Source organism: Thalassophryne amazonica, chromosome 22 (assembly GCF_902500255.1).
Source record: "Thalassophryne amazonica chromosome 22, fThaAma1.1, whole genome shotgun sequence".
NCBI lineage: Eukaryota > Metazoa > Chordata > Actinopteri > Batrachoidiformes > Batrachoididae > Thalassophryne > Thalassophryne amazonica.
In genome coordinates this window covers 20,344,916-20,367,419 of record NC_047124.1, presented here as the reverse complement: position 1 = coordinate 20,367,419, position 22,504 = coordinate 20,344,916, and the positions used below count along the sequence as shown (strand labels likewise).

General features: G+C 40.9%; 1 protein-coding gene across 2 annotated transcripts in view; it reads left to right on the top strand.

Moving 5' to 3' along the window:
- gramd4a (GRAM domain containing 4a) overlaps window positions 1-22,504 on the top strand; it is a 55,080-nt gene that overhangs the window by 11,548 nt on the left and 21,028 nt on the right. For both annotated transcript variants that reach the window (XM_034163604.1, XM_034163605.1), the window contains exons 2-3: window positions 2,291-2,504; window positions 9,598-9,718. In XM_034163604.1, coding sequence (XP_034019495.1) covers window positions 2,291-2,504; window positions 9,598-9,718 — 335 coding nt within the window. The remainder of the gene's footprint in view (window positions 1-2,290; window positions 2,505-9,597; window positions 9,719-22,504) is intronic.

The following is a 22,504-nucleotide window of genomic DNA, read 5'->3' as shown; positions in this document are numbered from 1 at the left end:
GGATTAATTTTGCTGCAGTAGAGGTTTACTGCTGCTGCATGTGGAGGAAAGACTGCAGTCAATTTGATTCTTGTGACTCAGTGTATGATCATTCAAAGAGCCCCGTCCTTTCCACCATCATTACACTTTGTCCCTTGACAAAACGACACAAACATTAAGCTTTCGCTACATCTCTCAGCACACCGCCACCACTCTGGAAATTAAATCTGTAACCGAGGACAGTCGTTCTGCTGCTGTTGACTGGAGGAATGGAAGGATGTGGTTATCTGGCTTGTAACAGTCACTAATTCCATCTCCTGTGCATGCTGAAGGGTAGAGCAAGGTGCAAATGCGGATTATGGTTTGTGCTGGTTTATGTATTTATATACTGTTATGTAATATGTCACCTTGAATTTGAGAGTAGCAAAAGGAAGGAATCCTGTATTTATGTGGTGTATAGATGTCTGCAGGGCTGACAGTATGGATATGCTCCAGCATATAATGCGTGTAAATCTTTAGCATTTATTCCGAGGCTTTGGAAATGCAAAGGCATGTACCCTGAGAAAGTCTGTGAATAAATAGACTGTTTGAAGTCCATCTCCTCCACATTAACTTGACAACTCAACAAATATAATTTTTATCATACATCGAATTAAAAAGAGCAACCGATAAGTCTCCTTTATAAAATATGGTTGAACATTGATGCACCAGATCAATGGGGAAAAAGAAAAGAGAAATTATTTTGCTTGTATTAACCATCCAGCAGGTCTGCAAACTGCCGGATGGTTTATGGATGCTGGATTAATAATGGATTAGGAACAGGTGTGGTTCAGTAAAAGAGGCAGGTTCCATACAGAAATGTACTAAATCAGAGAAATAAACCATTATTCTGTGATGTGTGACTGTAGGTGAAGCAGACACTCTATTTCTTTCTTTTGACTTTTTTTTTTTCTTTCTTTTTTTAAATGCTGCATGTTGAAATGTATTCTTCAGTTATTTCCAAAGCTTAGGTCCAGTGGACACAAACAGCACTACTGTTTACTTTGATTAACTGTCATTGATGTCATCACCATTTCTTCTTGCACAACGACCGTGTGATATTTGGGCGCTATTCACACTGCCATCCAGTACATGGCAGTGTTCTATGCATTTTGACCCATCTACTGGATGGCAGTGTGAATAGCGCCCAAATATCACACGGTCGTTGTGCTGAATCACACTTAAGCAAACAAAATTTTCAGTTTTGCAAATGCCTTTTTTCCACAAAAAAAAAAAAAAAAAGACATAAATGGTAAATGGACTGCATTTATATAGTGCTTTTCCATCTGCATCAGAGGCTCAAAGCGCTTTACACATCAATGCCTCACATTCACCCCGTTGTGAGGCTGCCGTCATACAAGGTGCCCATTACACATTGGGAGCAACTAGTGGAGTAAGGACCTTGCTCAAGGGCCCTTAGTGATTTTCCGAACAGGTTGGGATTTGAACCGAGGATGCTCTGGTCTCAAGCCCAACGCTTTAACTACTAGACCATCACTTCTCCTAAATATTTTAAAAATACACATTTATTTGTAAAAATCAACACACACATTACAGTAACGTGTGTGTGTGTGTGTGTGTTGGTTTTTACATGTAATAAACCAACCAATCAGTGATGAGGAGGCTCATTTTCCCCATAATGCCTTTTGGTATCTATGTATGTTAATGTTCAAACCTTCAGAATTGGTGCATTATTTTAAAATGAAAAGATGTTATATTTTCACTTTGTAAAAATGACAGAGTTGACATTAATATAGATAAACTTTCCAGATTAATTTGGTTTATAAATCAAAACCATACGTCAAGCCAGCCTTGCTTTTCATAACTTCTGCCTCACGTCTGGAGCACTGTATGTTGAATGTAAATTACCTTTTTTTTTGTAGCAACCTGGCAGCCAGGCCCCTTCTGCTGGGGTAGAGTTCAGCTCAGCTCCTCACAGCTGCCTGACTGCTGCAAAAGATGTAGCAGACAGGAACCAACATGTATGATTTTAGGGTTTACAAATGTTTTTAACATTTACCAACTATGCCAGCAAAAAACTGTTAGCGTAACTAAATTTAGCGGAAGCTAATTGGTCCGCTGATGGTTTTTGAAGTTAGCTGAAAAGTTAATCTGCTAACAAAAAGTTAGCATCACTAATTAGCGGTTAGCATATTAGCGGAACTGCCCACCACTGGCTGGGTATTTTGCAATGTGAAATGAATCGCTTCATCTAGAGTAATTTGTTCCTGGTAGCGGTTGTCAGTAGCGTCTGTATTTTGTGTGTTTCTAGGGTTGCCGTCCACCATGTTAAGGTAAAGCCCAGGTGCGCGGTGTTGACCATGCTAAAGCGCCTGGACAAGATCCGCTTCAGAGGTCCAAGGACAAGAGACGACTTCCCGGATCTGACTGAGTCGCCGCCCGCCTCTGACAACGAATGTAGCGACGACATGCAGCTTAAGCCCAGAACAGCTTTACGAGACACAGACGACGTCCTCAGAGATCCCGTGAGTGCTCCTTTGATATCACTGTGGACACTGAAAAAGGAGAACTAACTAACTTAAGTTCACGAAACGTAATTCATTCAGGTGTTTCCAATTGGAACTTTTTAAGTTGGTTCTTATTTCCTGGTACCAAGGTCTGTCTTTGTGTCACTGGCTGAAAAGATCATGCTCATTGAGGAACTGTTATCTGATATTTAACACATACTTCTTGTAATCATGGCTCACTATGTTGTTTTGAATCAAGTGTTCTGTTTATATATAATATACGTAATATGAAAACAGCCTTGACATCAGTGTGAATGCTGTAATTTCTAGAAAAAGACAAAACACAGGGAGATGCAGTGTGCAGCAGACGTTGCTTCAGCTTAATGGTAGCATAATGAAAAATTATACCAAATTGTTGTCCGCACCCATCTGTTGCAGCACTTAATATTCTGTGCTGCTGTGATGGAGAGAAAAGACCGACGGAGAACGCTTTTATATTGATAAAGGAAAAAGGGAAGTAATGGCAGATACAGATGGGGATGTGTTGGAGAGATGGCATTCATTTGTTAAACAGAAACAAATGGTGTAAGCAGAGGAGATGTGAATGGATTTCTTAGCAGGGATATAGAATTTAAAAGTAACAGTTGAGATCTCTTGAGTAGAGGAGGGAGGCAAGAAAATAGTGTATTTAATGTAACTGGGCCACCATGTCAAAGAATCATGATGTGGAAATGTTTGTAATCCTGTCGTAGTACCTGTAGCTGCTTGTAGAAAAATGAAAATATCAGTTGTAATACACGTTTTATTTCTGCTATATTGAACAAGGCATTTCCTTATCCTCTGACTCTTTCAGGGGGAATCAGGGTTCTCCTAAGCCATCTGTGAGATAAAATTGCTCCAGTGTGTTGGTTTTAGAACATCTTAAAAGCTTTTTTCTTTTTCTGCAAAGAAAGTACTCCTGTCATTTGCTTTGTGTAATGTGCACAATTGTCTGTTTCACTCATGTTTATATATTGGTCATATTTTTTTTTTTTCATATTATGGTTGGGTCCCCATTACATATTTGTTTGCATCACCTTGATGTTTATTCTGGGGACAGTATGGGCTGGTGCTGTGCGTTGCTGCATCCACCACACTGTGTAACCGCCTGGGGTCTTTAATGTTTAACCACTCAGCTGGTCCTCAAAAGTAGCCTTTGAAATGCCACAGTCAGGTGGTATGTGGGCGTCCCTTGATGTTTTCCTATTTCTCAGGCCCTCAGCACTGAGGAATCTGCTTTCTAGATCATGTCCAGAGACGCATGCCACATGTCCAAAATGTCATAGCTAACATTCCGTCACAGTGGAAGTGGTACACCTCATGTGAATCTCCACAAGTAAGTGCTTGTTTGGCACAAAGTCAAGCCAGCGACACCCAAGGGTATTCCGAAGAGACCTAGTACCAAAGACATGCAATTGTTCTTTTAGGTTACTGGTTAACTTCCAGTTCCAAAAAGACTCGGATCCCATCACCAAGCACTTCTGAGTCTTGCACGTTAAGTGGATGCAGCTGTTGCTTCTCCCCATTTTTATGAAGCCAGCAGTACTCTCTGCTACCTGGGAATTCAACGCAGTTTCAATTTATTGAACTTACAGTAGTGTTCAGAATAATAGTAGTGCTATGTGACTAAAAAGATTAATCCAGGTTTTGAGTATATTTCTTATTGTTACATGGGAAACAAGGTACCAGTAGATTCTCACAAACCCAACAAGACCAAGCATTCATGATATGCACACTCTTAAGGCTATGAAATTGGGCTATTAGTAAAAAAAAAAGTAGAAAAGGGGGTGTTCACAATAATAGTAGCATCTGCTGTTGATGCTACAAACTCAAAACAATTATGTTCTGCTTTTTTAGCAATCCTGTGAATCACTAAACTAGTATTTAGTTGTATAACCACAGTTTTTCATGATTTCTTCACATCTGTGAGGCATTAATCTTGTTGGTTTGGAACCAAGATTTTGCTCGATTCTTGCAAATAAATTAGCTTCACACAGGCGTCTTCTGTCACAGCACTTACAGGTAACTCCAGACTGTCTTTGATCATCCTGGAGCTGATCAGTGGGTGAGCCCTTGCCATTCTGGTTATTCTTCTATCCATTTTGATGGTTGTTTTCCATTTTCTTCCACGCGTCTTTTTTTTTTTTTGTCCATTTTAAAGCTTTGGAGATCATTGTAGATGAACACCCTATAATTTTTTGCACCTGCGTATAAGTTTTCCCCTCTCCAATCAACTTTTTAATCAAATTACGCTGTTCTTCTGAACAATGTCTTGAACGTCCCATTTTCCTCAGGCTTTCAAAGAGAAAAGCATGTTCAACAGGTGCTGGCTTCATCCTTAAATAGGGGACACCTGATTCACACCCGTTTGTTCCACAAAATTGACGAACTCACTGACTGAATGCCTCACTACTGTTATTGTGAACACCCCCTTTTCTACTTTTTTTTTTTTTTTTTTTTTTTTTACTAATAGCCCAATTTCATAGCCTTAAGAGTGTGCATATCATGAATGCTTGGTCTTGTTGGATTTGTGAGAATCTACTGGTACCTTGTTTCCCATGTAACAATAAGAAATATACTCAAAACCTGGATTAATCTTTTTAGTCACATGGCACTACTATTATTCTGAACACTACTGTATAGTGCACCAAATCATGGCAGCGTTGCCTCGAGGCACTTCACAAAAACAACAAAAAATTAAACCAAAAGATCAAACAGCGTAATTAAAAGATTAAAAGCATAATATAAAAGTAAAAAGAATAAAAAGCATAGTAAAACAATATGTTAATCATATAAAATAGAAAACAAATGTCTTCAGTCGCGACTTAAAAGTCTCAACGACTGCCTCACTAACGCAGGGAGAGCATTCCACAGGAGCGGGGCACGATTAGAGAAGGCTCTATTTCCCGTAGACTTTTTATTCACCCTAGGGACACAAAGTAATCCTGCGTCCTGTGAATGCAAAGTCCGAGCCGGTATGTAGGGTTTAAGTAGATCGGCCAAATAGAGCTGTGCCAGTCCGTGAACAATTTTATAGGACAGTAACAGGACCTTTAAAATCTGATCTTGCAGAGCCAGGAAGCAGGGAAGAGACACCAAAATGGGAGTAATGTGGTCAAACTTTCTGCTTCATGTCAAAAGTCTGGCAGCAGCATTTTGAACCAATTGAAGACCCCTGATTCTGATCTGTGGCAACCCAGAAAATTAAACAGTGCAATAATCCAATCTGGAAGAGACAAATGCATGAATCAGGATCTCAGCATCGGCCACAGACAGGATGTGATGTCCAGGTGTTAAAACGCATGTGACCAAGAGCGCGGTTAGACTAAAATCAACATGTCTGGAGTTTCCCCACACGGAGTGCTATCAGATTTATTAAAGTTCTCCGATTAGCATTTCTTCTACTCTATGACGAAGAGAGGGAGACGGAAGGAGGGGAGTGTTGAGGAAGAGTGGCCGAAGAGGGAAGCTTTGTTTTGGTCCCGTGATGCTGGGATGTGCAAAATCTACTAACAGCCAACCTTGAATTGCACCTTTAATTGTGCTAATGTGGAAACTGAAGATGTAGATTTTCAACAAATGTACCAAGTTGCAGTGTTTTAAAGGATTCACTTTATTGTGTTTCTGGAATCTGGCTGAGGTGGATCTCTGTCCCCCCCCCCCCCCTTTTTTTTTCTCCTTCTTCTTTTGCTTATATTAATTGTTCTCCCAATGGATTGTTGACCTTTTTGTGCCTTCTGACAATTGAGTGCTTCTGTGGTTTGTGTCCTGTCGCAGAGCTCGGAGAGAAAAATCTGTCATTAGATCAGAAAATCTCCTCTGGAAAACATCTGCCCACAGCAGAATAAAGCATATTTAACTTTTGACTTATCTGACGTGTGCACAGGTGTGGCCGCGAGCTGGTCTCAGTGTTATTTTGTCTGTATGTGCACTGACGTTTGCATGCTTGAGTGTGAAGGCATCACCCACATTCTAGCATTGAAGAGTCACACTCCAAAGCCCCCGAAATAGATCGGGCTAGTGCTCCTCTCTGCTGGGTCTCACATGAGCGCGCAGATATACACACACACACAAAGGGGCATGCTGTCACTTGTGGCCCCCCCTTCACACACATACACACACGCTAACCATGCATCATAATTCAACATCTAAAGGCTGCTACAGTTTTTGTGAGTCTCGTTCTCTCTGTGCAGGCTGCAGCCCTTTCAGACTGTCATGATGTCTCTCGCCCCCGGGATCTTGACCAGTAGCTCACATATGTTTTCCCTCATCTGTTAAAAAGAGGACACCGTGTGACGGAAACTGTAAATCTTCAGTGTAAGGGCACTGTCGGACTTGTTGTCCATACTAAAAAGATTGTCCAGGTGGTGCTCTGTCACTACAGTCAGATGACTTGTGTGACCTCTGTTTTCGGTACAAGTCTGCTCCTTGAGATGGATTAACTTTTGTGATGTTGCTTAACTATGTTTATGCAAAGATTTGGAATTATTGAACAAAGTTTTTATTTGGCATTAGTGTCGTCTCTGTTTTGGTACAAAATGAACATTTGGTACTTTAACATTTCCCATGATCCCCCTGGCAGCCCTCTGAACGGGAACGGTATACAAATAACAAATGTTTTTATTTTGTTCAATGTAAATAATATTTTATGAGGTGAAATTATTTCCATTGAATGAATGAAAAAGCATTCATTACTTGTTTTATATAACGGTTAAAAATTTGATATTTTCTGAATTTATAAACCAGACAAAAAGGACTTGCATTTTGATGTGCGTCGCTGGTCATTTGACGTAATCACGTTCCAAACACTCCAAAACGAATTTTAAATTGCAATCCAATCCAAAATTGTTCTCAGTCAACTTGCAAAAACAGAGGGTTCAAAAACAATCCTGACAATGTAGTCCAAAGCTGATGTTGTGCACTGACTTCTTTGTGTACACTGCCGTCTGTTTTTCTCAGTCCAACGAAAACCTGCGACAGAAACTTTGGCCAGCGGTTCCACTTCATCTAGAGCCGTCCCAGACGGCTTACAGTGTAAGGGATTTGTTTTTTTCCTTTGTGTTAAAAGCATGAGCAGCGTCAGTAGGTGCTAGTGTGCATCTGTACCATTGCACAGCATGCAATGGTACAGATCACATGGAATCAAATTGCATGCTAAATGGTACCAAAATTGCACACTATGGAGCATAATTGCAAATGGGACGAATGATCAATATCGCGTGACATACAGCCCACCAATCAAATGACAAGGATTTATTCAGCCGTTATATAATCTCTGACAACGCCTCCCCCCCAACACACACACACACACACACACACACACACACACGAGTGCTGATTCAGACAGGTTTCAACACAGCGCAAAGGAAAACCAAAGAAACAAAAAAAAAACTCATTTCACTTTCCACATAGGGAATCTGTGCTTGGTGTCACAGCTAAATAAAAGCAGATATGGCCACCACCAAAATCGATGAAATGGTTTGCTCGTTTACTGTTGAGATGCAGAAAACAACTTTAAAATTTAAAGCCTCTCACCCAGAAGTGACATCAGGAAGTGAGGGAGCTTTCGTTTGACTCGCAGTCTCTGCTGCTTTTATTAGGTTTCTGTTGGGTTTAGGGAATTGGACTTGCCATGCATATGATTGGTAGATTGTGCTTGTATTCTTGGACAAGACACTTCATCTCTATTGTCCCAGTCCACCCAGCTGTAAGTGGGTACCAGGCTGAGCTAGACTCTAGTTGCCCGGCATCTCTGTCCACGCGGAGTTTTGAGATGTTGGCACCAAACTGAAATCGTTGCCTGTAGGGAGGGGGTATTTTTTAATATTTTCATAATGGCGACCATCTTGATGGTATCTTATGAAATATGTATTTAAAGGAAAGCAATGGCACGAATGGCTACATTTTATTCAAATAGGATTTTATCAGAAGGCATCCTTTCTGAATCGTATCGTAGTCCCTGTATCTGTACACGTAGTACTTGTAGATCAGCTAATAAATACTCAAACATGTTGAGCAGGGTAAGTCTGCAGCTTGTAATGTTATGTCTCAGAATGGCAGAAGGGGCAAGGAAGAATGAGCCGTGCATCACTCTTACTATCTACAACAAACGAAAAGAGAGCCACAGTAATTAATCAGCGGATATTTATCCTGTGTGATGTCAGGGTTTGACCTACTTTTAACAAACAGTTGATTCTGACTGAGGCTCAACTACCTGATAGCCACTTTAACTTCACAAAGGCATGCTTGGAAACTGAAGCACTAGGTATTTCTATGTCTTAATATTCATCTTTTGCTTTCCTGCCATTTTTTCACTTTTCATCCTCACGTCTTCACTGAATTCTCATTCCCTTTTCTCCGCACGTTCCTCCATTTCACCCTGAGATTCCCATTTCTTTCTTCACAACACATTAGGAGATGAGAAATTGTCCTGCAGTTGAGGACTCCATCACCGTCTGGCCACATGGTTGAGTTGTCTAGTCTTGGCTCCCTCTTTTTAGGTCAGCGTCAGCTGATTCTCGCTCCATCGGGCACAGCACACTGGTTTCAGATATTGTGGCACCCCTGTGTAGGTTCATGGCGACACACCATGCTGCTTCCTGCTGCAGTCTCTTAAAGCTGTACTCCAGCAGCGACGCTCAACCTGCAGCGCTCATCGCATGCTACCACCACCATCGCTCTCCTCTCCATCCTTTTACCCCCTCATCTCTCGCTCATCCCATTTTGTTGCCGCCGTATCATTTCTTTCTCTCGCTCCCTGGCGTCTGCGTTTCCCGTCCACATACACGTTGTGTGTGAGGGTCTGTTGTGTGTTGCTGCTGCCAGTCAGGACTCTGTGAGTCATCATTGTTACTGTAGTCAGAAGAGAGGGATTCTCCTCTCCTCTCCCGGCCAAGCTGGACTTAACTAGGAGACAAACATTCGTGTGAGTCATGACATCACGCCCATCTGAGCATGTGCATGTTAAACCAGTTTTGCTTTGGTGTTGGGTTCATACACCTTTTGTCAGTCAGTGCATGTGACAGTAAATTGTCTTTATCATTTCTGAGTTCAGTTGTGTGTCTGTGTGCAGGCTGGTTCAGGGTCTCCCACTATGGCTGCTGCCATCCAGGACTACCAGAGGACGGAATCAGACCGTCTCAATGAAGTCAAAGGTCACCTGGAAATTGCCTTACTGGAAAAACACTTCCTGCGTAAGTATCCGCACATACGCGCTTGCATGAGTGCACACATACACTCGCCTGCTTTTGTTTTTGAGGTGTGCTTGGGTTGAATTGACATTTCATCAGTCATATACATTAAGTGCCATATTGTTGATGTAACATTTAGTTTTGTGACTAATGTCATGATTTCTGATGAAGTAACAAATATTAGTATCGGCACTGTCATTCTGTTACAGGATTTATTTATTTGTAAGTCAGAAGTCATGTTGTCTTTATTGACGTCGTAATGTCAGTCAGTCTGGAGTTGTCTAATTCTCCACGGAGCAGTCGCTGCTTTTAGACCAATACAGAAAATGAGAACGCTGGAGGGACTACATCTCTCGGCTGGCTTGGGAATGCCTTGGGGTTCCCCCGGAGGAGCTGGGGGAGGTGTGTGTGGATCGGGAGGTCTGGGCGGCTTTGTTGAGCTGCTGCCCCCGCGACCCGACTCCGGATAAAGCGGAAGAAAATGGATGGATGGATGGAGAACAAATGATGAAATGTAACCGCTAACATCTTGAGGCCTGGTTGAGGGATGTAGAATTGCAGTTTGTCTGTGCATCTGTCAGCCACACTTCCGTTTGCACATGACAACCTGAAAATAATGAATTATTTCACCAAATTTGAGCTGAACATCCTAAATTTGAACAGAATTTTGTTTCCCACCGGCGTTCTAAAGACCGCATGTATCACAGAAAAGTATTTATTTTTCAAATTTATTATCCCTCTGTGGCAGTAGTTATGTATTTATTTTATTTAGTATCGGACTATTAAAAACTTTAAATGGTAATCGACGCCTTTATGGCGTCAAATCTTATGCATAATCACATTCTCGCTGGGGAGGCAGAAGTTTCATTGTCAGTGTAAACAAGCGTTTGCAGCAATTTGTTTGCAACATTGCACCGTTATGGAGGTGAGTTCAACCAAAATATGTATTTAGGTGTTTAACTAAGATAGTCGTGAGTCCTTAATGTGAGTTTTATTTAAAAGAAAGAAAAAGCGTGTTCCTGTTAGGGTTGTGTGTCGGGAACCGGTTCTTTTTGGGTATCCTTAAGAAATGATTCGATCCATCAACATCAGTAGCCTTTTTGCTTAACGATTCCCTTATCGGTCCTTCAGAGTGGCCGTTGTTTTTGGGGTTGTTTGTCAGGAAAATGATCATTTCTCTACATTGATTACAGACCCTGCAGCAGGTCTGTAATCAAGCGTTTCTGCAGCTTTGCTTTGAACCTTGAACCAATGAAGCAGTGCTTCGATCTTCAATCTGCTGCTTCGTTGGTTCTTTGTTTTATTTCGCTTTATCTTAATTTTTCCCCGCTAAAACCCTAAAGAGCATGTCTGTGAGTAATATTTACCTTTTTTATGTTAAACGGACCTTTTATGGTCTTCTGAAACAGTTGATGAACTTCATAACTTAAAAATAGGACTAACACTAATGCATTAGCATGTCTATGGCATTTTCAGTGTTAAATTTAGCATTAAGCTGAGCCATTATCAAGCCTCCCTCCCCAGCACGCAAAGGATTCTGGGATACGTTAAAACCATCAATAGGTGTGTTCTATGTACACATACATGTGCGCGCCCTTTCTGTTTAGCCTAATACCAATGTGGTAGCAAGGTTAGTTCAGCAGTGCAGGTAGTTCTTATTTCTTAATACAGTATGAGAAGTTATATTCTAATTTGTCTACCAAAGGGATCAGACCTATAAGACAGTTGAATGTCATGGTACAAGTTACTGGTGGGAGATGCTAGTGTGAATAATGGGAGTGGAGCAGAAAAGAAAAAAAAATCAGACTGATTGTCAACAAGTGTGACCATGTTGCTGGAATTGGGGAAAATGGCATAAAAAAAACATTTTCTGTTATAGCATAGTGATGTTTGGGCATTGTAAATTAGATTTATCTTTTGTTGATCCGCTGTTTGAATAGAAAAACCAATAATTCTAGGGTATGTAACGTATATTTGTAGGGAATGAGCAATCAGAAGTCTTCAGCGTTGGCATATGTAGTTTATGATGCATATATGTCACATGGAAAAGGTGTATAACTTGATACGCTAATAAATGTGTGCAGTGTACTGTTGGCTACAGTGGAGGGTCAGATACTGTAAATGGAAGAGACAGAGAGGTTTGTGTTGCAGCATCAAAGCTGACGGAAATGATTTAATGATTTTTGTTATAGTACAATACCCACTTGCCACGTTCGACTTCCACGTCATAGTTTACTGCTGATTTTCCCCCAAAAAACAGATTTGTGTAATGCTGCTGTGGTTATTGCTTGTGTTTTTAAATGTGGTTATTTGTCTTCCTTAGTATGTTAGTAAAACATTTAAAAAATTTTTAGTTTAAAAAAAATTTGAATCTTACATAGAACTATCACTATTTTCTTCAAAGAAGTGAGCCATTTTCAGAATCAGAAAATCTGTTCCATTTGTGTCGATAAACAGGGAGCAGAATGAGGACGCCCACATGTGGTGCAGTACCGTGCACGTATGAGACTGCAGAATCCTGATGCAACACAAATATTGCTTCTGTCATACCGTCGGTGGTTTCTGGCTGAACTGCTGGTGGCGACCGTGGCACCGCAGGGGTAAACGTGCATGTAGGTAACACCGATGGTGTTGAGAATGAAAACAGCCGTATGGTGCTTCTCTAGTGAAGGCTTGTTCGACGTGGAGCCCTCGTTGTCCTGTAAAGTGGCACCGCTGGCCGTCCTGCGTTCGTTGTGTAATGGATGTGACGTTTCTACCCCTCCCCTGCATTACGGAAGAGTGTGTTTGAAAGGGAAAACCTTGGGCTACATCCTCTTTCATAATGTGTGTGCCTGAGCTAAGAGGGCTGGGTTTATTATCACAGCAGCCGGAAGAGCCGTCTCACCACAGACTTGTCTGTTCTTTTTGTCTGTCGTTACACTCCTCTTTGTCCTCTCCCTCCCACCGAGGCACCGCTCTGCTTGCTATTTGCGGGCGAGTCTCTGCTCTTTCTACTCATTTATTGTCTCTTCTCTTTCTTTACAGTGCTTTGACTCTTCTCCTTTTCATCCCTTCTCTCTTTCAAGTACAATAATGTGATACGTGATCAAAACGAACGGGCGGGAAAAACACGTAGACACAAATTTCTCTGTATAGGATGGCTGCCACTTGGCATTTTTTGTGGGAACCTTTTATTAAGGCTTTTTTTTGTTGTTGTTGTTGGTTGGTTGTTGTTGAAGCAACACTGAAGGCATACGCTCTTGTAACGTACATCTTGTAAATGTATTTATTTAAGCTATAATCACTGTATACTATTGGGTTTGTAGATTGTCGATGGTTTTTAATTTTCAAGTACTGTTTTCTAATGTACTAACTGTATTGTTGGTGAGCCCTGTCATCAACATATGACTTAAAAATTACAACTGGTGGTGGGACTGGGAAACTGGTTCCACCTGAGAGCCGGTTCCAGATTATTATTACTATTTTTATGTATTTTTTGGGTAGAGAGGAATCATATGCCCCCGACATCATCAATGCCACCACATTTTTCAAACAGATCTTTTTAAACGGCAAGTGTATGGAAGTTGATCTGTGCCATCAGAATTTGAATTTCTAAGGTTGAATTTGTTTACCATCAAAATATTCAGCCTCAAAAACTTCAACCTGAAAAAAATAGAAAAGTAGGGAGAAGCAATCGATCCCTGTCTCGATCATCCAACCTTCAGCAGTCTTCTTCGTCTTGTCGTCATCGTCACATGACCAATGGAGAAAACGTGATTGGCTGAGCATTAGATGATTGAGACTGGGGTTGATTGCTTCTCCCTGCTGTATTTTTTGACACTGAATTTTTTTTGTTTAGGTTTAATTTTTTTTTTTTTTTAGAAAAAGTTTTTGAGGCTGATTATGTTGATGCTAAACAAATTCAACCTTAGAAATTCAACTTCAAACTCTGATTTTTCTGCTTAAAAAAAAAACCTTAAAAATTCAATTTCAAACTCTGATGGCACAGATTTACTTCCATACATGTGTCCTAACTTCAGATATGTTTTGAAAGCAAAAAGGAAAACTGCTGCATTGATGCTGAAAGCCTGTGTACATCTCAGTTTTGCTCTCACAAAAAGAACTGATTTGGAATTGAGAAAGAAAGGGGATCATGTTCAGAAGCGATAATGCCATTTATTAAAATCTTACCAGTTCCCACTTCTGCTATTGTATATTCCAGATGAAACGCAGCATTGTTGTAAGACATTATGGTTTTAAGAGCCGTGCTCCTGAGAATGATATTTTCCATGAAAGTTGGGTGGGGAGGTGGTGCCTTGAACGTTAAGGCAGCGCGATTGTGACCAGGGGATCCTCTTGTTTAATTTTCCCAACAAATGGCCAACTCACTAAGGTGCGCTTGAGCAAGGCCCTTGGTTCCCGAGTTGGTCCCAGTGTGCAGTTGAGTGCCTTCCATGGCAGCTCATCACATCAACTCTCACACATGGATGTGTGAGAGTTGATGTGAGGCATCATTGTAAACTTTGACCATCTGCCATCAGACAGAAAAGTTCAGTCCCTGTATTCAACAGCAGAACAGTACATTGTGGCCTTGGCTTAAATGTCTAAAAAATATATTAGAATGATTTCTAGTTTAGCTTGCAGCGTTCAGCGCCCCAGCGTAATTGTTAGCGTTGTGTGTAAGTGTATAGATTAGGTTTTTTTTTTTTTTTTTATTGTTTTGTAGTGCAGCTTTAAGTTTGCTCAAAATACACGGGCAGTGTCTTGGTTCATCTTCTCCACATCTCTGTGGTTGTTGACGTTTGCAATATCCGTTTCCCCAGATGGCCCAGTTCTGCACCTCCTTTTTCTTCACTCCATCCTTTTACCTCAGCCTCTTCCACTTTGCCTGTTCGTCTGTTGTCATCGCTCAAAAAGTGGGGGGTGTGGGGGGATTGTGAATGAATAAATTGTGTAATTTTTGTTGCAGTGCATCAAGAATTTAAACCAGGATCTGCTTTGGTTCTTTATGCAACTTTTCCCAGTCTATATTGAATATCTGCATTTTTTTTTTTTCCCCCATTTCTGTCTCCATTTGTTTTTCTATCCATCTCAGAGCTCATGCTGCATGCAAAAACACTCTGCCTCAGTATATTGTTCGTGCCTTCGTAGGAGGCGAGAGTTTCCATTCCAGATGGTTGTGTGTGTGTGTGTGTGTGTGTGCGTGCGTGCGTATTCAGGGGGCTGTGCCTTTTCTCTTGGCATCTGTTGTGATTGGCTTTTATTCTGAGAGCAGTCAACTAATTAATTTGTTACCATGATTCCAGACAGATCTCATTCATGTTGGCCTTCTGCTCTTTCATGTGTTGGCTATCTCTTTATATTTTCCCCCCGTTCTTCCTCCAGTTTATTTTTTCTTTTCACCTGTCTGAATATATAATGATGGTATATGCCAAAACTGGCAGAACCGTTTATGTAAAGTTTTTTGAAGTTCTTGAAGTTTGTATATGGACAATGAAGCATTCTTGTCTCATAGCAAGAAGGTCGTGGGATCGCCTCCCACCCTTCCTTTGTGGAGTTTGCATGTTCTCCCTGTGTCTATGTGCACGCATGCAGAAAAAACCTGGTCATCGAGGATGTAGTGTGTGGAGTAAGTCACTATCAGACAAATGATGTGGAAAGATTGAGCAATAACGCAGCAGCTGAAATGCAGCCCCTTGTAAATACACACGTGCGCTGCTGCTGCGTGTCCGACGAGACTCTCGCAGTGTGTTTCAGGCTTAATAATACACAGATGCTTTCTGAGTCAGACCCATGCCGTGAGCGGGTCCAGTATGTGAAAGTGGAGCTCGACTGACAGAGAGATGAGGCGTTAGTGGTGTGAGGTCGTGTAAGAAGTCAAAGTAGTGGAATGAAAATAAACATGTTCTTACTTTCAGTTTCACACAGAGTCAAATTCTCATCTCAGTTTCCATTTTGCAAGTGGTTGGTGACGCTGCAGCGGAGAATCTACCTCCTACCAATTGTTCCCTCCCTTTTTACCAGGTTTGAGACTCACTCACAAATTCCCATGAACCCTTAATTGAAATGAGCATAAATATCGGCAGAACTAAAACTTATTTGATATATAATCAAGGCTTTGAACCAGTTTGTAAAACAAAAACCAGAAACTTTTTGTATTTTGCGAGTAACGAAATGAAATCAGAAACTTTTATATATACTTTTTTATGTTCCGGAACAGAAAATTTTAATTGATGGTAACCGGTTAATACCCTTCCTTGTCTTTTTTTACAGTTTTGTTCTGTTTTTGAAAAGATTTCCATTTACAATGACCCAGTGAGGACATTAGACCCCATTAATGCTCCACACCCAAACAGTTGGTGGCATAAAATGCACGGTGTCGCTTTGCAAACCTGCCAATAAACTCGACAGAAGAAGACCATCGGGTGAGGTTCACTTCAGCCTGTCGTATATTTTGGTAGGTTGTTGGTGGGACAAAGCGCTGCTGTCCCATGTTTCACACTGAGAAATGCACATCTGCAAAAACCCTGCATTTATTCAGGTCATTATGCCTTTCCCCCCCCCCCCCCCCCCCCCAAATTTTATTTTAATCTTGGTAGCTCAAATGGGATTTATTTATGTCACGAACAGAATGCTGAAAATGCGTCAGGTGGCCGAACCCGAATATATTTCAACTTTTAAAAGAACTTATTTTTGTTGTTGTTGTTGTTGATGGACAAAGTGCTGCTGTCCCATGTATCACGCTGAGAAATATTCATGTTATTGATGCTAAAAGTACTAGAAATAACACAGATGAAATAACAAAAAATGAAGCTAGATATCTATTAGTAGTCCTTTCAGTGCATTTCTGTTCATTACTGCAGCACTGAATGGTCTGTGCGCCCATTCTTCTAAACCCCCCCCATTGAACTCAATGGATTGTGGAGATATTGTAATTGTTAGAAACATTTTCCACAACATTTCATATGCTACTCCACTTGATTATGAATGATTTACTGACCGATATGAGATGGATAATGTCTGTCTAGCCCTGTTGGTTGCCGACATAGTCTGGAAAACATCATCGAATTACATTTTTGACGGCCTTGACCACCATTTCCACCTACCCATGTTTCCATAGACACGAAGCAAACACAGTGGAAATCGTAAAGGCTCTCTGCTCTGTATATTATCCACTGTGACCAATAGGAGGATATGCTATCACACATGTCCCTGTTTCTATGTAGATAATTATTTTTGCCTCATCATAGGTTATATACTGAGATTTATTCGAAGCACTCTGAATGAGAACAAGGTTTCTGTGAAGGATAAATGTCTAACTATTCTACTAAATAGGTATGAAAGTAGATAAATTGTCTCCCTCAGATTACAGAGCTGAAGTTAACTTGTTTTATAATGTTTGTAAAATGGCGGAAGGTGTTGCCTTTGGACTTTACTTTGAGTAATTATATGAACAAGCTTAATCTGCCCGGCTTTTCATGTCCTTTCTCTGCCTGGCTTTTGTTCTTGATTGAATTTTCTCTGCTCTAATGGCTTTGTCAGCCTTTATTTTCCTTTTTAAATTCTTGGCTTGCAGATCTGACTTCCTTGTTGATACATGAGTATTGGGAAGTTGAAATGACAGTCTTCCACTAGTTTTATACCACATTTGCTGGACTCTATCTATCCTAAGGTTAGGGTTCTTGATGGTAAAGGAATACCATGTTGAAGGTTTTAAGATTGGCTAGGGGACTGTTTGCGCACTATGAAACTGCAGGTTTGGAGGTCCATCATACTGGAGACACCTGTAATGTAAACACAGTGTAAAATGTTGACAAACTTGGTTTTTTCATGTTTTTAAGAAATGTCTTCTAATGTTGTTTTAGCAGATAAGGAGACCAATCAATAGGGCTGGAGCCAGATGGACTGACTTGATGAACACTTTGATTTGCTCACAGTCCTTACCTCTAGCCACAAAATTGTCCACGTAATCACGAAGGAGTTATTTTAGGGGAGTTGTCCTATGATATCTTACCCCAAACATCCATGAAATGTAGAGTTTAAAGGTTGCTCTATCCTGATTGGGCCTTATCAAGCTTTGGATAAGCTTTAATCAGTGCTGCCCTGTAGGAATGTTGCATTTCATGGGTGGGGGGAAGATATCCAGGGGGGGAAGATAAATTGTTACGCCGGTGCCACTGCTCATTACCTCCTTTCTTCTGACCTCTATCATGTCAGCTCGACCACTTGTGAGGACTGATCCTCTAGTCTCGATTATGTTCGCAGGACATCATGCCATGCCAGGGAGATGGTTTCACTGGTGTCCACCAGAGCCTAACATGGCCCCCATTTCCACCCCTCACTTTTACTATGAATATTGGGTGTCTCCAGTATGACCAACTTCATGGTTTGTGACCTCGCGTGAAAAGTGTCTACAGTAACTGACTGGTCAGATACCGTATCCACCTGTGTAGTTCATATAAAGATTGAAAATGGTGTCATGAAACTACTCTCCAATTAAGCTGTAGAAATATCTCCAAGAATGATCAGTGGAAACAGGATGCACCCTAGCTCAATTTTGAGTGTCATGGCTGTGAATACTTGTCTACATGTGATTTCTTAGGATTATTATTATTTTTTTTAATACATTTCTAAAAAGATCAAAAGTTTTTTATTCAGTCATTATGGGGTATTGTGTGTAGAATTTTGAGGAAAAAATAAATTAATCAATTTTTTATGTAAATAAATGTGGAAAAAAGTGAAGTGCTGTGGATACTTTGAGTGCACTGCACACTGATCTATACTGAGGTCCTTGGACCACACTGTTTTCCTTGTGTTGGTCAGTCCAGTGAGTGCTGTCAAACCCTTCTTATGTTGGTGCTGAGAAGAAGCAAACTGTACTCAATAATGATCAGCAATAGGAAGTCAAGACGTCTTGGCAAGGTTGTCTGCTGTAACTGGAATCAAATTGATCCTGTGTTGATTTCAGAAAAAAAACAAAAAAAAAAACTGTCACCTTGTGCACAAAAACACCATTAAGATAGATGTTGTACAATCATTCCGCTTCTGGAAAAAAAAATGTTCAGAGGTCATTGAAAGTAATACGAAGCAGTGTTCATGTGTCATCTAAATGTACATTATCTTTGTGGTACATGTGGCTGGGTATGACTGCGCCCACTCCATGAATAATAGATAATGTAGCTCCTACTGTATTTTCTCTCTTTCTGTTATATTGAATTGTGCTTGACTGGGTTTATATGCTTCAGTATTCTCACACAGCACTGAACTAATTTGTGTTATTGAGTTTGCTGCTATTAGTTCCGAAACATTTGAGAGAACTGAGCGTGCGTGTTTGAGTTGTCGTGAAGGTCACAGCGGCAGAACAGCAGGATGACTGGCTGATCAATACGGTGTCCTAGCTGCTGTCCTACTTCACACTGGGCAAAGACACAGACACATTTGTAGCTGGATACACTTTTGTGCACACAGGAAAAAAATCTAATATGACCAAAACTATTACGTTCGTTGATTTTTATTTTTTTCCATATGAAGAGTTCAGATGCAAAACCCAGTATCTCCAAAACCATAAATTTGTAGGTGACACCAACATGTACTTGGCTCTCAAGGGGACCATCAGTGTGCAAAATACGAGGTCTATTAGAAAAGAAACCGACAGTTAAAAAAAAACAAACTATATGGATTTGAATCACGTGCGATTACACCAGACATGCTTGAACCCTCGTGCGCATGCGTGAGTTTTTTCACGCGTGTCGGTGACGTTATTCGCCTGTGGGCAGGCTTTGAGTGAGCACTGGTCCCGCCCTCTCGGCTGAAATCCTTTGTCTGAGACGCTGCTGGAGACGGCGCGCGTTGCTTTATCAAAATTTTTTAGGACCTGTGAGGGATATCCGAGTGGACACTATTCGAGAAATTCTGCTGGTTTTCGGTGAAAAGTTTAACGGCTGATGAGAGATTGTGGAGTTTCTTTCGCTTTAAGGACAGCTCACAAAGCGGATCGGCGCGGTCGTAGGTGGCGTCCATCTGGTTGTTTCGAGCTGAAAACATCCTAATTTAAGGCTCTGTTCACCCAGGTTGTCGTCAGAGAACAGAAGTTTCAGAAGAAGTCGGCATGAGGAGTTTATGCGGACATTCCACTGTTAAAGGAGATTTTGTAATGAAAGAACGTGCGGGCAAATTCGCCGAGTCGGTTCCGTGACGCCGCCGCAAATCCATCTGCGTCGCGACAGGAAAAACACCTCCGTGTTGAAAACCATTTGTAAAATTCAGGTGGCTTTTGATGGCTTTCAACAAGTGAGTATCTGAGAAATGGTTTAACAGCTGGGCATGTTCCAACTTGTCCGTTAAGGTTTCCAATGGAGGTGTTTTTCCTGTCGCGACCCCCCGCGGTCGGGTCCGGCCTGACATGCGAATCTGCCCGCACGTTCTTTCATTACAAAATCTCCTTTAACAGTGGAATGTCTGGATAAACTCCTCATGCCGACTTCTTCTGAAACTTCTCTGTTCTCTGACGATGACCTGGGTGAACAGAGCCTGAAATGTGGAAGTTTTCAGCTTGAAACAGCGAGACGACGCCGCCTCGGAGCGCAGATCGCCATCAGGCACCGTGGGCCGTCCTTAAAGCGACACTTACAGACCAAAATCTCTCATCAGCCGTTAAAATTTTTACCGAAAACCAGCTGAATTTATCGAATGGTGTCCACTCAGTTGTGCCTTACAGTTTTTGAAAAAATTTTGATCAACCAAAGCAGCAGTCTCTGAGCCATTCCTAAACAATGAAAAAAACGACGAGAGGGTGGGCCGCTCCTCACTCAGACTGCCCACAGGCGACTGACATAACCGACAGGCGTGAAAAACCTCTCGCATACCCATGAGGGTTCAAGCATGTCTGATGTAATCACACGTGATTCAAATCCATATGGTTTTTGAAAAAAAATAAGGTCGGATACTTTTCTAACAGACCTCGTATGAAAGAATTTGAACAAACTGTTTTCTTGTTATTGATGAAAGTCTGCATTAGGGTTTCCTTTAAATCTCCATGTTTCAACTGCATTTTTCTCCATTTGGGGAAAAAAGGACTTACTTGGTTTTGCATCTGAACTCTTCATAGTAACTCTGTTAAGCCTAATGCAAAGAAAAATATTTTCCCTTACACAAGAAAAAGTTATAAATTGATTTTTACATTGTACGCTAAAAAGGTTCATTGTGTTGTTGAAATGCTTTAAAAGTGCATTTGGAGGAAAAGCCAGAATGAACATGACTACAGATTCACACATTAAAGTATCAGCAATCTGCCAATTCTACAGTCATTGTCTTGAATCTGTGCTCAATGTAGAAAGTTGATTTTTAAGGCAAAATTGCTTTGGTAAATCATTTTGGCCCATCTGATTCAGGTTTGCTATTGGGAAGTTTTCTCACCATTATCATGTCCTTATTCTTTGGGGAACGTTGAGTTTCTGTAAATTACATGTAGTAATAAAGCATGTAATGTAGAGCACTTTACCCAGTTCCATTTATTGGCTATACCACATATGTTTTGCTTGAAAGACTTTGTGAGCTCTTGTCTGATAGCTACGTGTCAATGCCAACAATTACCTCGTTCTACATTTGTTTCTCTCGTGATACTTTTTGTCTGTGTGTCAACTGGCGTGTTGCAATTTGGTTTTGGCTGCGTGAAATTGGATAAGTTTGTGTAAGGTCATTACTTTCTAGGTCTGGCTGAGAGTGAGAATGCAGCAGGTGGCCATGTGGGCAGCGAGACGAAGTAGAAAACGAAGATTCAGACAGTTCAGGGGAACAGATCTAGGTGTATCTGCATATGTTTTATATCATTTTGGCATTTCATCCACTTGTAAATGGTGTTTTGGGCATGTTTCTGAAAGGATTACATCACAGCACCGCCTGTCTAACCACAGCGACTCATCGTTAAATGCATTTTTTTTTTTTTTTTTTTTTTTTTTTTGCAGAAAGCTGAAGCCGCTGAGTAATCTGTGTTAGGACGACAACCTGCAGCATCAACTAACGAGCTGTCATCACTGCAGACAAAACGATATTAAATGAATCCTTTTCCCACATTTCTGTACAGTGTCATCACTTTGGATTTATCGTGTGCATTTTTTTTTTCTAAACTGCCGTGAGCCTGACCGCACCAAACAAAAACACCTCGCATGAAACGTGTTAATATATTAATAGGTACATTAAACCTTATGTGGGCTCAATATCATGTTTACTTTTTCCGTGTGGTGCTCCGGTCTTTGTAAAATCCAAAAGTTTTTTCCTGTGTGGCATTCTAGGACAAAAGTGTGTTTTCTGAACCAGACAACAGTTGTGTGACTTTCTTGCTGTCCCTGCAATGGTTTTAAAAAAACACTGTATTTTCATGGCTGTGTTTTCCATTCATAGAAAGTCCAGTGAAAGGTGGTAATTATCCAGTTGCCAATTTTGTGCTGATTTGATGCCGACCGCACACACGTGTGCACGCAAGATAGATCCAAACTGAAGTGTGCAAAATGAATCATTTAATAATTGACTCATTTTTAGCTGGTAGCTTCTGTCTCTGTTTTCCAGCTGTAGAAAGTCCAGTGAATGACGGCAACAACGCGCACTCTCACAATGTACAGCGTCACCTACAATCCTGGCATATGTACTACAGGTCTTTTTTTTTGTTTTTTTGTCGATTTTAGTGTGGACACAAATAAATCTTGATATGTTGGCATGTTTATGGAACACCATTTGAAAGCAAAGATTGTTTTGTAGCCATGTGGACAAGTCCTGAGTGCATTTAGTCATAAGTTTCTCGTATTCTTTATT